Consider the following 15,265-nt stretch of genomic DNA (forward strand, 5'->3'; position numbering starts at 1 on the left):
TTGATAGTTTATTAATTTTTTATTCTGCGTATGATTCTGCAAAAAAAGTTGGAATGCATTAAAAATATTTTTCACCTAAAAGGCATTGCTAGTATGGGGCATAATGTACAGTCAGTCCCCTCCCCCAAAAATGTCCTTTATGAGGTAGTTTCAATATCTGAAAAGAATCAATAACAATATTTTTAAACTTTTAGAATGTACTTAGTATTGACTTAAATGCTTCAAATCCATTTTGTGGATATTTTACTATTCCACCATGCTAAGTGAGGTAGCCTGTGGGTTTGGGTTCTTTAGAGTGGGTGGCAAAGTTGGGTTCCATGGGTGACAAAGTTGACGAATTTGCAAATTAACCTGGCTGTTCTGGATTCACTCAACCCTTTGCTGAAGCTTCATTTTGGGGACAAGGGGTGTGTTTGCATTGGTAGAGTGCTTGACCAACAAACGTGATACCCCCCTGTTCGACTCCCAGCATGTATAAACTAGGTGTGGTGGTGATATCTATAGTCAAAGGACTCCAAAGTTGATCAGGTCATCCTTGACTATCACACAGTGAGTTTGAGACTAACGTGGGATATATAAGAACTTATCTCAAAAAGTTAATTAATCAAAGTATACTAATCTCAACTAGCACTAAGCTTCCTTATCTCCAGTCATGGCAAACTGCAGCTGACGAGCTCACTGTGCAGCCCCTCTGAGCCAGTGACTAGTCTTCAGTCCTGTTACTTTGCACACTCTGTGCAGGGAATGAGGACATTGGTTTACAGCATAGTGCTCTCTGCAGAGTGAAGATGCAACAAACCCTGCATTCATAGCACTTCCCTGTGATGAAATGTATTGTTTATGAAGTGTATTGTTTGTAGCGTCTGGTGCTGTAGCTTATGGCAGTGTACTTGCCTGGCACACATGAGGTCACCTCCAGCACTAGTGCTTCCCAGCCATCCTAACCCTGCACCCCTTTAATAGAGCTAGCTCATCAGGTTGTGGTGACCCCCAACCATAAAATTATTGCATTGCTACTTCATAATGGTAATCTTACTACCATTATGAATCATAATATGAACATCTATGGTTTTTGATGGTCTTAAACTCCTATGAAAGGGTCTTTCGACCCCAAAGAGTTTGCAGCCCACAAATTAAGCACCTGTGCTGTACACAAAAGAGAAAGGAAAGGCAGGTAAGAGGCAGGCGGAAGGGATAGAATATTATAATAATGAAAATATCCAGAACCACACTTTTTTAATTTAAGTATAACTTTGGATGTTTATAAGACCTTGATTTTAAATTCTCTTTGTTTGTTTTTTTATTTAAAAAAATTTTTAAACAAGATCTCACTATATAGCTGTAGCTGTCCTAGAACTCACTACATAGTTTAGGCTGGCCTGGGACTCACAGAGATCGTCCTGGGTGCTAGGATTCACCAAGCCCAGTTTGACTTTAAATTTCCATCCCATGTTGTTAGACTTCTACTCTGCCTACACAGAACCATTCGATGCCATGCATATGTCACCTGCATTTCTTAAGTCTGTCCCAGTGAAGAAGTCCTACTCAGCAGTTATACATTTCAGTAACAGAGTACTTTCTGTTTATGTAGCATATAGCAGCTTTATTTAAAAATAAGGCTGAAAGAGAGAAAGAGAGTGTTCCTATGGATTGAACCTAGGGCCTTGCATACATTATACAAGAGCTATGTCCTAAACCCTACTTAATGTGTCAAACTGGGAGAGATACATGATGCTTGCTTGAATAGTTAAAATGACAGATGAAAAAACTTAATAATGGCCAGTGCTGTGCCAGTTACAGTTCAGTGCATTCCATAGAGATGAGCTCACTTAATGCTCATAAGATGGACTTTTATCTCACTTGTATTTACCAGGACACTAAGGAACAGGTAGGTTAAAAATACCCCCCCAACAGCATATAACCTAGGTTGAGTTAAAACCATGGCACTAGTGCTTGATTCAGTTGGGAATGCAGCTCAGTTGATAGAGTTGAAAGCTGTGCTGCTCTGCTCTGCTCTCCAGCTCACAGGCTACACTGATAATGGCCACGAAATCTGAACTGGCTGTAGAGGTTCGGCCCTATAATCCTAGCACTTGGGAGGCTGAAGCAGGGCACTGAGTTCAAGGCCCACTGGATTGCATAGTGAAGCTACCTCAAGAGGTGTAGGTGCGAAAGGAACGGGAAGGGAGGAAGGGGGAGGAGGCAGGGTGAAAACATGGGCTCTGCTTCACTTTTTAAATCTGTGTGCCTCAGTTTCCTTCATAAAATATCTTTACAACACTGGTTTCATGTTAATGGAAATTTTATAAGGTTCTTTGGGTTCCTCATGTTAGAATCTGTAAATTTTAGGCATGGTGTTAGATGAAGCTAGTAGTGGAAAGACATTAGAGAACAAACAACGTTCTGATAGGTTTTGTCTTCATTTGGTAGAAAAGAGTAGTTGAACAGCTGCGGAAGAACCTGATAGTCAAGCAAGAGCAGCCGGACAAGTTCCAGATACAGCCATTGTCACAGTCTGAAAACAAACTACAAACAGCACAGCAGCAGCCACTACAGCCACTGCAGCAGCAGCAGCAGCAGCAGCAACAGCAGCAGCAACAACAGCAGCAGCAGCAGCAGCAGCAGCAGCAGCAGCAGCAGCAGCAGCAGCAGCAGCAGCACGCCCAGCAGTCAGCAGCACCGCCTAGTCTGACTGCATCACAGGTAACCGTGTGGGTGGAGCAGCCAAGGCTGAGTGTTGGGTATTGGTTAGTTATCAGTCACATAGAACTGGTTTATATTTCAGCTATCCTAAGCTTAACTAATGCTAAACACGTTTTCTGTGTGTTTTTTGGGGGTATTTACTATCATTGACGTAAGGATCAGATAAATTCACCTGCAGAAGGAAAGAGCCTTCTAAGGGGCAGAAGTCAAATGATTAGGTTGGGAATGCAGCTCAGTTGATAGAGGGCTCAACTAGCACTCATGAAGCCGTGGGTTTGATCCTCAGTACTGCATAAAGCCAAGTGTGGTGGTCTACACCTGTGATGCCAGCACTCTGAAGCGGAAGGGGGGGGGTGGTGGTGGTGGTGGTGGTGGTGGTGGTGGTGGTGGTGGTGGTGTCAGTGTCAAAAAGTCAATTAAATTTGTGACCCTTGACAGACAACATAGCAAGTTTAATTTTGAGGCCTCCTTAGGCTTCATGAGATCCTATCTCAGAGAGGGAGTGAGGGTGATTTCCATTTGGAGATTTCTGGGGTATTTATTTATCCAAATGACGTGATCCCTCCTGTAATTGTTCTGCAGTTCTTAGCTATTAGGCATGGAGCTGTTCCAGTATCTGTGCTTTGGGAACCGTGTAGAAAGAAGCATTCGAAAGGGTGCCATGTTTTTATTATCCATAGACAAAATGTTCAAAGCCACTTCTTGAGAATGTCTGTTGGTTCTGATAAACTGGTAGAGATCTGAAATGAGGCTGCAGGTGAGCCTTAGAGCTGAGCGGGTATGTCGTATCCTAGCTTGATGTATCCGTGGAAATGTTTTACTGAAAAGGGCATTTAATCTACCATAGAATGTGAGGAGAGAGTCAAGATACACTGAAAGGGCATATTTGGAATTGACATTTGATTAAGAAAATTATTCAAGTTTGACCTATATATTATGAATATACTATTCTAAAAGTAACTGATGGACCTGGGGAGATGGCTCAGTTGGACAAGGGCTTGCTGTGTAAGCCTGATGACCTGAGTTCTATACCCAACATCTACATAAAAAACCGTTGCACAGGTTCTGTGTGTGTGTGTGTGTGTGTGTGTGTGTGTGTGTGTGTGTGTGTGTGTGTGTGTGTGTGTGTGTTATGTATCTTTTAATCTCAGTGGTAGGGGAGTAGAGGCAGGAGAAACCCTGGGGCTTTTCCTGGAACTTGCGGGCCAGCCAGCTTAGCTTGAATCAGTAAGTTTGGATTCCAGTGAGAGATTCTGTCTCAAAAAACCAGTGAGGGCTGGAGAGATGGCTCAGAGGTTAACAGCATTCGGTGCTCTTGCAGAAGACCTGTGTTCAGTCTCCAGCACCCACATCAAGAGGTATGCAACAGTTTGTAACTCCTCCTCCAGGCTCTCCAGGTACCTGTATGGATAGTGTGCACACATATGCACTCAAGCATACATGTGTACACATGAATAGTAAATAAATATAATGAATAAATAAAACCTCCATTTGGACAGGTGTGGTGGCACATGCCTTTAATCCCAGCAGTGGGGAGACAGAGGCAGGCAGATCTCTGAGAATTGTATGCCAGCTTGGTCTACAGAGGAGATTCCAGGACAGTCAGGGCTGTTACATAGAGAAACCCTGTTTCTTTTTTTTTTTTTTTTTCGGAGCTGGGAACCGAACCCAGGGCCTTGCGCTTCCTAGGCAAGCGCTCTACCACTGAGCTAAATCCCCAACCCCAACCCTGTTTCAAATAAACAAAAAACCCTATTTAAAATACAAAACAATACTAGCAGCATAAGTGTTCCTAAGAAAAAGAAGTCCTTACCTGGAGAGGAAGTGGCCAGTGAACTGGAGGAGGCAGCGAGCCCCATCACCCCTAAGAAGAAAAGGAAATTTTCTGAGGAGCCTGAGGCTGCTGCTAGCTGCACAGAGAGCAGCACAAAGAAAAAGAAAAAGTCGCAGAAGGCACGGGAGGAGGATTAGAATGGACCTGCTTGGTGGGAGGGGCATACTCTATGGTGGCAGTTCCTCCTGCCCAGGATAAACCCCAATAAAAACACAAAACCAGAAAAAATAAAATACAAGGGCTGGAGAGATGGCTCAGTGGTTAAGAGCACTGACTGCTCTTCCAGAGGTCCTGAGTTCAAATCCCAGCAACCACATGGTGGCTCACAACCATCTGTAATGGGATCTGATGCCCTCTTCTGGTGTGTCTGAAGACAGATACAGTGTACTCATATACAAAATAAAATAAATAAAGCTTTAAAATAAAATACAAAACAAAGTGACTAACTGAAGAATGTCACCTGAGGTTGACCTTTGACCTCCACACATTTGCATACCTGCACACACACATCCCCAAATAAGAAAATAAATCAAAATAAAAGAGTTCCTACTGCTCTTACAGAAGACCTCAGTTCAACTCTTGGTATCCAAATGGTGATTCACAGCCATCATAACTCCAGTTAACAGTAGATCTGTGTATTCTTCTGGCCTCTGTAGACACCAGACGTGCAGATAGTGCACAGATATGCCTGCAAAACACTTAGACACATAAAATAAGTAACTTTTTAAAAAAGTGTCTAGACAAGCATGGTGGCAACACATGGTCTCACCACTCAGGGGCAGAGACAGGCAGATATCTGTGAGTTCAAGGACAGCCAGGGCTGTTACACAGAGAAACCCTGTCTCACAAAACAAAAAAAAAAAACAAAACAAAACAACAACCAAAGAGTCTAATGTATTGAGTTTCTAGCTCAGTAATAGAGTCCAGGATGTGTAAGATCCTATGTTCCATCCCCACCGTGCACGCACGCACGCACGCACGCACGCACGCACGGAGGGAATGAATGAGACTGGTGCACAGCAGATTAGGTCTTCTGAAACCCACCCACACTGAGCCTTCACTGTGTATGTAAAGGAAAATGGAGTTTACTTATCTACTCATTATTTGTAGACCTCAGACTAGTTCATGTACAAAAATTATTAAGCCAAGAATTGAATCAATTTTAAAAATACTAAAGACATACATAATAGGTAGTTTGTCATAGAGAACAAAATTGAACCCAGAAGTTCTGAATGAAAAATCTGCCCATTCAGCTACTTTTCTGTAGTGTCAAACATTACCAAGAAAGACAATGCCAGTACAGTATAATCCTAGGAAGAGAAAGAAGTCCCGGGCTGGTGAGTTGATTCAGCAGTTCTGAACACTTGTTCTTGCAGAGGATCGGGATTTGATTCCCAGCATCCACATGGCTTCTCATACCTGTCGGCAACTCCAGTCCCAGGGCACCCAACACCCTCCCCTGACCTCCAAGGGCACCAGGCACATATGCGGTATATATACACGTGTTCAGACGAACACTCATACACATAATATAGTAAAATAAGTAAATAAATCTAAAGTACGTTGTTTAAATCCCTGTCTTAAGTCAGGGAACAAGAGCACCAAACATACTTTCCCATTAATCACCCCAATACTATATGTAAAGTACACTTGCTTTCCCCCAGCAGGGTCTCACTGTGTACCTCTGGCTGTCCAGGACTCTGTAGAGCCAGGCTAGTCTCAAATCAGAGGTCTGCCTACCTCTGCCTGTGGAATTGTTTGCCTGATGTATGTGTGCACTCCACATGGATGCAGTGCCTGCAGAGCCCAGGATAGGACCCTGAGTCTGTGGAGCTACGGCCAGCTGTGAGCTGTTGAGGCTGCTCTTCAAGGCCCCGTGACTTCTCACGGAGTGCTGCTGCTGCTGCTGAGGTTGCTTTTCCTCGGGCTCTAGGCAGAGGTGGATTAGTCTTCCTACGGGGAAAAAGCAGGGTAGGACTACTGTTTGGTGATACATGGAATTTTCTATCCCAGTAACATTCTGTGTCACACAAATGTTAAGAAAGACTTATAAACAAATGCCTCGTTGGCAGCCTCTGCTCGTCTGAGCTCTTCACTGGGGTGGTGAGCAGCAGGCCCAGCACTGCTCCAGAACAGGGTTTCATTGCCTCGCTCCATCTGGTAGCACACCTGACATATTTAATTGATTTAGGTAACCTCGATTTTATATTCTTTTGTTTTGTTTAATGCAAAGGCCTAATGCTAAAACTCAAAGGCCCTCTAGGTTTCTGTTGTTTGCCTTTGCAGTAAGCTCCACTCAGTGTTTATTGACTGCTCTCTGTGTGCTGGGTGGTATACAAAGAGAACAGCCCCTGCCAAGGATCTGGCATACTATAATCATCATTTTGTAATTATTTATTGAGTCCACACTGTGTAGGCCCTGAGCTACCCAATGCAGAGGCTAGACTGACTCACAAAAAGATAGTTTGTTTTTTCAAGAATTTCAGAAATTTGAAAGAAAAATACAAACTGTTAGCAAGGATATAATCAAATTACCAGTGAAGAAGTATGAAAATACCAGAGAACAGAGTAATTTTCATTAGAGGAATCACAAGTATTTTTAGGATCTTGACCAATGAATGGGATGTCTGTGATGAGCAGAGAGCATTGTAGACGTAGACAATAAGACAATTAAAGTAGAAACTTTACAAGACCTGGGGCCTATAGCAGGTGCTCAGTGGTTAAAGTTTGCATTGTTCTTGCAAAGGACCCGAGTTCAGTTCCTAGCACCCACGTCCAATAACTCACAACCACCACAGACAGCTAACACTCAAATGTACACACCCTCTGTCTCTGTTTGTCTGTCTGCCCCCACCCGCGCGAGCGTGCGCGCACACACACACACACACACACACACACACACACACACACACACACACAAAACAAACTAAAAAAAAAATAAAAATGAAAGACTCTTTTAAAATGTTTTAAGGGGGGAGCTGGAGAGACTGCTTTGCTGCTAAGAGATTAAGAGCCTATACTTTCCTTGCAGAGGACCCAAAATCAGTTTCTCACACCTATGTTAGGTGGCTCACATCTATCTATAGCTCCAGTTCCAGGGGATTGATGCCCTCTTCTGGTCTCCCCAGGTACTGCACTTACATATACAAACCCTGACTCACACACATAATTTAAAAATTAAAATTTAAAAATAATAGAATAAAATCTTTCTCTTGGAAAAGTGTAAATGCAAAGGCAGGTATAGTGTCATAATATGAGCACGCAGGAGATAAGGCAGGAGGATTAAGAATTCAAGGCCGGCCTGAGCTCCATAGTAGGTCTGTCTCAAAACAACAAAAGTAAACAGAAAACATATAACGAAAGCGTGCCTTTTGTCTCAGTGATTGTTTTATAACTTGACCAAGACAGCATATAGAAAAAGCATTTCACTGGAGACTTGCTTATAGTTTCAGAGGTTAGTTCCTGATCATTATCGTGCAGGTGTGGCTGTGGACAGCAGGCATGGTACGAGAATTCACATCCTGATTCCCACTCAGGAGGCAGAAATAGAGTGAGATTGGACCTGTTGTGGGCGTTTGAAACCTATCCCATTCCCAGTGACACGCCTCCTCCACCAGGGCCACACCCCTAACCTGTCCTAAACATTTCACCAACTGGAAACTAGGCGATTCCGTTCAGGCAGTGACACCTTTGAAGTAGCAAGGAGGCTCATAGGGAGTATGGACTGTGATGGGAGAGATACAAAGCCAGGAAAGGCAAAAGGGAGCTACCGCTAATGCCTGATAAAACATGGGTGTTTGGTGATCATAGGATAGCGATTGGATATGTAACTTCTGAAGGGAATGACCTCTGCGATTAGAGTGGGCAGGAAGGAGATGCTGGGTGAGGAAGTTTTATAAACTAAGGGACCCTTGCTGTGAGGCAGTGTCTTCTAGACACAGCAGGGAAGTTGTACCCATGAAATCTCCACAGCGTGGTTGCCTGAGTAATGACAGCATCATGCTGCCAAGGCCACACCCCTAGTTAGAGAGCTGCAGGCAGTGGAAGGTGTGTACTTATTAAAAACTCAATACAAAAATAACCTTATAAACAAACGGGAGGGTGAGTTCTGTTTGTGTTTGAGTATACAACAGTGACTTCCTATTCAAAATTAAGCAGACACTAAAACAGACGTAGAGGTTAATTAGATACCATAGAAATATCCCTTGGAATTCTGGTTTGTGCATTAGATCAGCTCTTTGTAAATTAAAACGCCTTTTATCTTACAAGTTAACAGCATTAACCTAGCAAAAAATACACAGGTATTTAGCCAGACTTTGTGGGTTACACATGTGATTCCAGTGTTTAAAGAGTCTGAGGTTGATCACCGCGTTTGAGGCCAGATTGAGCTACCAAGTGAAACTTTGTCCATCCCCCCCCCCCAAAAAAAAACCATTTTTAGGAGCCAGAAAGATGGCTCAATAGTTAAGAGTGCCACTGCTCTAGCCAAGGACCTGGGTTTGATGGTAACTCCATTTCCTCTTCTGGCCTCCACAAGCACTCAGGCACATATGTGGTGCACATGCAGACATATAGGCAAAGCACTCATACACATAAAATAAATAATTTTTAATTTATTAAAGTAAAACAAAAGGATTAGTACTATTGCATATATGTCTGCATGAATTTCTAGCCCATAGAAGTCAAGTTTTGTTATAATTATAGAAGTTTATGGAACCATAGTACCTGCTACCTTCATTTGAAGATCATCAGACTTGAGTAGCATTGTCTTTCATTCTGGACACCCAACCTCTCTGCATCTGCTCTTTTTCCTGTGGACGAGTGAGACATTTTCAGTATCCTTGGATGTCAAAGTTCTCTTCTTGTCTAAACCCTAACACATCAAGAGTTTGCTTCATGTTCCCTGATGTTTGGAACAGAGTGATAAGATTGGATAAGAAATGAGAATCTGAACTAATCCATGAATACACTCTTTAGGAAGTTTTCACTGAGACATTCGTACTCGGTCTTTGGCCTATATATTATGTAGATGCTAGAGTATATGCAGTAAAATCAACCACAGTTAAGTTCATATAAAGGAGAATAAAATCCTGAGTCACAATGTGATGAAACTTGTCAGATTTAATGTTATAAAAGCATTAAGTTAATGGTAGTATATAATTTAGGTAAATATAAACATAAATTTAGATTTGTGTTTTTATTTAGTATTTGCTAGAATAATCAGTTTAGAGTTAATCAAAATATTGATAACGATTGCCTCAACTAGAGGTATTCCAAACTAAAGTCCATTGACCTCATTTAAAGCAATATCAATACATAAACTGTTCTCAGATCTGTGTAATTGGGTTCTGCTGGCCAGACCATCAGTCTAGAGCCTGTGTTACACTAGGATTAAAGGCCATCTGCGATGGCTTGCTCCCCTACTTCTTCAGAAGCTCTTTGTATTCAAGCATTTTAAATTGAAAGATGAAACAGATAGCTTACTGTGTTTAAACTCTTCATACGACAGCTGGCTCTGTGAGATAGGCTTTGCCGCTGCACACTCCAGCCCTTCCAGGAAATGGTATTTAGCTGTCAGCCCTGACCTGCTGCCCAGGTGCCACTTCACGCGTGAGAAGGCAGTGGTGGGAGGCATTAGCTGCCCGTGCTGTGCCTTGGGTGTTTAATTGTAGACACTAATAAGGATTGCTAGTGGGATGGAGGAGTCCACAGTTTTACATTTTGTTGTTGTTGTTGTTATAAGGAGGTTTTAAAAGTTGAGTGTATGTGCATGCAAACACATAGCAGGAAGAAAAGATAAAGAATTGTGAACACTCAGTACCTGGATACGTGGTGCTCACATGGTGTGGAGGAGGAACTTCAGGGGTTTCCCAGTGTGTGGAGGAGAGAGGGACACTAGGGAGAGTGCAGAGCTAGACATGCTCTGTCCACTGCCCAGTGTGCTAGTCCTGCCACATGTGGCTTAGAAGATGGGCTGAGTATACGCACAGGGCCACGTTTAATTTCCTCATTAAAATTTATAAAAAGCCAGGCATAGCTGTTGGCTGCCAACGTGTAAAGTACATGTTAGGAGGAGACGTAAAAGTGGAATAAATATCAGAGGCAGTAAGTTGGTGATGAATGTCTGTGTTCCTGAAAGGTCTGCATCTTGACTGCCAGGTAGATGTGTATAGGATTAATGAGGTGGTTTCTGTAACAGACATTTATAATCATTCTAGTAAAAAGTTAGGCAAATGCAGCATCAGAGCTGCAGAAACACCCTTCAAGCTCAGCTGGGTCCTCACCAAAGCCTCTCCTATAAGTTCCAGGGCTTTGTAAAGACAGGTGTTTGTCCCCACCTTGTCCATTTCTCCGACTCTGATGATTTCCACATCAGTTCTCCAGAAGAAAGGCTGTAGGCAGCGGCACAGCCCTCCCTTTGGAATAGAGAACTGGTGTTTCCTCTGCTCGTTAACAGCATCATTACCTGCAGCTTGGGCTTCCTGCCTCTGAGGCAGCAGTCATACTGGTCCTCCTGCGAGTTTCTCTTCTGCTCCTGGGGGCTTCAGAAAGATGACATCTTTCCTTTGTGTCATAAGGCAAATTGCCAGATCAGTGAGGTTATAGCGATCGGGGATAGAGACAACGTACAACTTACACAGGAATTAACTGACTTCATACAGTTAGAAAATCCAGAAGCGTTAAGTGGGCTCCTGTTACGCACATGTAGGTGTGTACTGTTCATTGCCTAAAACCATATGTCTTCATGAGGGTACACTCACTACAGTGAACTTCCCTGTTTACAAGTGACCCTAGGGTTGGGGATTTAGCTCAGCGGTAGAGCGCTTGCCTAGCAAGCGCAAGGCCCTGGGTTCAGTCCCCAGCTCCGGAAAAAAAAAAAAAATCACAACTGTACAAGTGACCCTAACTTGAGAAATTAGAGCTTGTCTCTCTATAGTAAGAAGCATGCTCTACATGTGCAAAGGCTCATAGACAAACTTGGTTGTGTTATTTCCTTTGAGAGTTCAGCAGCGTACGTTTCAGTGGGATCACATTTCAGTCTCCTAATATCTGTTCTCCGTTTCTCCTAGAAGACTGTAACTACAGCTTCTATGATTACCACAAAGACACTACCTCTCGTCTTGAAAGCAGCAACTGCGACCATGCCTGCCTCTGTTGTGGGCCAGAGACCTACCATTGCTATGGTGACCGCCATCAACAGCCAGAAGGCTGTGCTCAGCACTGATGTGCAGAACACACCAGTCAACCTCCAGACGTCTAGTAAGGTCACTGGGCCTGGGGCAGAGGCTGTCCAAATTGTGGCAAAAAACACAGTCACTCTGGTAAGCCACCAGCTGCTACTCACGTGTTCTCCTAAGAGGGTTCAGGTTGTACATTGTAGAGGGTATCCATTTTGAGCTCCTGCTGGGTCTGAGCTCCTATCTTTCCTAGCAAAGCAAACTCACCTGTAGGCCTGGCACATGCACCTGTGCACACACATATGCATGCACGCACCTAAATCTGAGTGCTGAAACTCTGTGCTGTATTCTGCTACATTCTTTCAGCTCATTATCCTTCTAAATCAAATGAAGCCAGGAAGTACTTAGAGTTGGTTGGGCATACTTTAAAACACCCAAGAACTCAGCAGTTGATGTGCCAAAGACCAAGGACTTGAACAAGAATGTCTGCGGTACTTCTCGGATCGAGCCGTTTAGACACTGGTGTTCTTAGACGTTTATGAAAACCAGGCCCAAATTGTGATACTCAGTTATCTTCTTCAAATGACAGAGCTCTTGGTGCCTTTCTGAATAAAGATCAATAATGAGTAAAAGTAGCAACAAAGTGAAGGTTTTTATCACTCATCCAGGAGTCCTTAGAGATGCAGTCCTATTCCCTCAACCAGGCATGAAGAGTCACAAGTTCTCTGTAGACTGGGTGCGGTGGCTCACACCTTTAATCCAGCACTCAGGAAGCAGAGGCTCTGAATTTGAGGCCAGCCTGATCTACAGACTGAGTTCCAGTCAGCCAAGGCTACACAGAAACCATGTCTCAAGAAGCCAGAAAGAAAATTCTCTGTAGGGAAGAAAGCTGCTATCTGCTGAGTAAAGCTTGTATCTTTGGGGGAAGGAAAATTCATTTGGACAGACAGTAAATTTGATTTTTCTTTAGATGTAGTTTCGACTCTTAAAATGTATAAATGTAAGAGTTCGTGAGTATCAAACCGTCCACGACTGCTGACTGTTTTGGTTCTGCATGTGAGGAGACAGTGCAGTTGGTCACTTTATGGGGCAGAGTGTGGGTGGGAGAGGAAATAGTTTCTAAAGCAGCACCAGTTCACATAATGAACTGCAGGAAAGAGCTGGTGGTGTATGGAAGGCAGATGCCCGTGTCCTTCATGTGCCTGCCTCTAATACTGAATAGTGACTGCCCTCAGGTTTATTTCTGTTTCCCTGTTTCTTAGCAGGTTCAAGCAACACCTCCTCAGCCCATCAAAGTACCACAGTTTATCCCTCCTCCTAGACTCACTCCACGTCCAAACTTTCTTCCACAGGTGAGTGAGCAGTGGGAACTCCAGCAGTGGGAAGGGCCGTGAGATCCTCAGGGCTTGCCCATGCTGAAGGTACCTGACAGAGAGCAGCCAAGATAACAGCAGAGGAAGCATCATGGCGTCACTACCTTGGTTGGAGGAAATATTGCCATATGAAGCAAAGGGAAACTTTGCTAAAAAAGAGTACAGGGAGACTCAACAGCCAGATAAGCCATTGTGAAACCTGGCTTATAGGAGTTGGAGTAGGGGTCTGCATTGGGCTTTTCTACTCAGCCCCAAGAAGTACTGCCTCTCCTAACCCCTAACAGTTCTCCCAGCAACTAGACTTACCCTGCTTGACTCCAGTCCATCAAGAGAAAAACCAAGAGTTATTCTCTGAGGGGGTAGCTTTCAGACACAGAGAGAAAGGAGTCTTTCTGTGAGGAGTCAGTCATACAGTACTAGTATGAGAGAAGATGATCCTGTCGCTTATCAGATAGATCTTTATAAGTGCTATTGGTAGCAAATACTGTACTAATCTAGTGTGTCCTGGATATGCTGATTTTCGAAACACAGCCACAGCAGCAGCATGGTTGCCTATAGGGAATTAGTGTCCATAAGGGCACTGTACAGTAGAAGGGACACAGACCTTCTGAACTGATAGAGAACGTACATTCATGATTTTCTTGAAGAGTCTACATTCAATGTGAGACCTAAAACCCCAGTAAAGTCTGTCTGATACATTTTGAAGAAGGAATTTTTAAACTGTCCCAGGCTGAGAGTACAGTGTAGGCTCTCATGTCTGGAGTAGAGACACACAGGCACATCAAAGAGCCAAGGAGATTGGCTGTGGCTGTGCAGAGACCATGAGGCCACCCAGGTTAGGGCTGGAGAGGAGTCTGTGGATCCTCACATTGTGCAGAGCTGTGTGCTTAGTCCTAGCAGCAGGGGGCTGTGGAAGCTTTGCAGACAAGTACTTAACAGGAGCGTCTTAATGTTTTAGAGATTCCCTCTTTCTGCTGGTAGACCACAGGCTGGAAGTACTTAAGACTCTGGTCTGGAAGAATAGTCAGGACATTAAAAATGGTGTGAACTGATCTTTAGAGAATCCTACTATAGTCCTGGGCTCTTTATAGGGACAGTCTATTTTCATTCTCACAACAGCTGTATGGACGGTTTTCAGTAAAGACTCAAAGGTTTAGTTCATGTTTTCCAAACAGTGAAATCAATATGGTATGTTGGTAGAATTCATGAAGCTTTTTGTTTTAGAAATCTATATCTATAGGTGTTGATAACTGTTTAATGTAGTTATTGCTACTATATCAGTAGCAGCCACCACAGGATCATTTTAAGTTAACCTAAACATTCAGATTTAGAAGACTGTCGTGGGCCACACTTGGCACCAGTCTGCTTGGAAACACTGGAAGACTTGATACTTCTGGTAATACAGAATTGTTCTCTCTCTCTCTCTCTCTCTCTCTCTCTCTCTCTCTCTCTCTCTCTCATAGGTTCGACCCAAGCCTGTGGCCCAGAATAACATTCCTATCGCTCCAGCGCCTCCTCCCATGCTTGCAGCTCCTCAGCTTATCCAGAGGCCTGTCATGCTGACCAAGTTTACACCCACAACCCTCCCCACATCCCAGAATTCCATCCACCCTGTCCGTGTTGTCAATGGACAGACTGCAACCATAGCCAAAACGTTCCCCATGGCCCAGCTCACCAGCATTGTCATAGCGACTCCAGGGACCAGACTCGCTGGACCTCAGACTGTACAGCTTAGCAAACCAAGCCTGGAGAAACAGGTATGGACATCTGCTGTGGTGGTAGCCTCACCCTTGAAACAGTGGCTGCTGGATGCTTTCTAAATACTCTTTGTCAAGGGTGCTTCACCTCAGCACCAAATCCACATCCTATCACTTTATCGTATGATAACTTGCATTCAAAAGACCCTGTATCCTGAAGTTGCATTGTTTCCCAAGGTAGCTGACTTCAGAGTCTCATGTAAATGTGCTCCCCCTGCTGGCTTTAATGCAGAAATCACAGAAGAGGCAGTGGGGGGGCTGCCTCGGGGAGGAAGCACCCCATACTGGAAATAGAAAACATCACATTAGCTTCACCCACTAAGAGTCCAAATGAGAATCCAACTGTGAGAGTCAGTCAGGAGCAGTAAACAAAGCAGAGAAGGGATTTCATTTCAGAGACTTAATTGCTCATCACAGATA

The 15,265-nt window shown here is 43.7% G+C and overlaps 1 protein-coding gene across 1 annotated transcript in view; it reads left to right on the forward strand.

Moving 5' to 3' along the window:
* Phf21a (PHD finger protein 21A) overlaps positions 1 to 15,265 on the forward strand; it is a 173,296-nt gene that overhangs the window by 126,992 nt on the left and 31,039 nt on the right. Inside the window, exons 7-10 of the mRNA XM_032903727.1 lie at positions 2,431 to 2,703; positions 11,608 to 11,859; positions 12,978 to 13,067; positions 14,552 to 14,845. Of these exons, the coding sequence (XP_032759618.1) occupies positions 2,431 to 2,703; positions 11,608 to 11,859; positions 12,978 to 13,067; positions 14,552 to 14,845 (909 nt within the window). The remainder of the gene's footprint in view (positions 1 to 2,430; positions 2,704 to 11,607; positions 11,860 to 12,977; positions 13,068 to 14,551; positions 14,846 to 15,265) is intronic.

The sequence above is a fragment of the Rattus rattus genome, chromosome 5, assembly GCF_011064425.1.
Source record: "Rattus rattus isolate New Zealand chromosome 5, Rrattus_CSIRO_v1, whole genome shotgun sequence".
Taxonomy (NCBI): domain Eukaryota; kingdom Metazoa; phylum Chordata; class Mammalia; order Rodentia; family Muridae; genus Rattus; species Rattus rattus.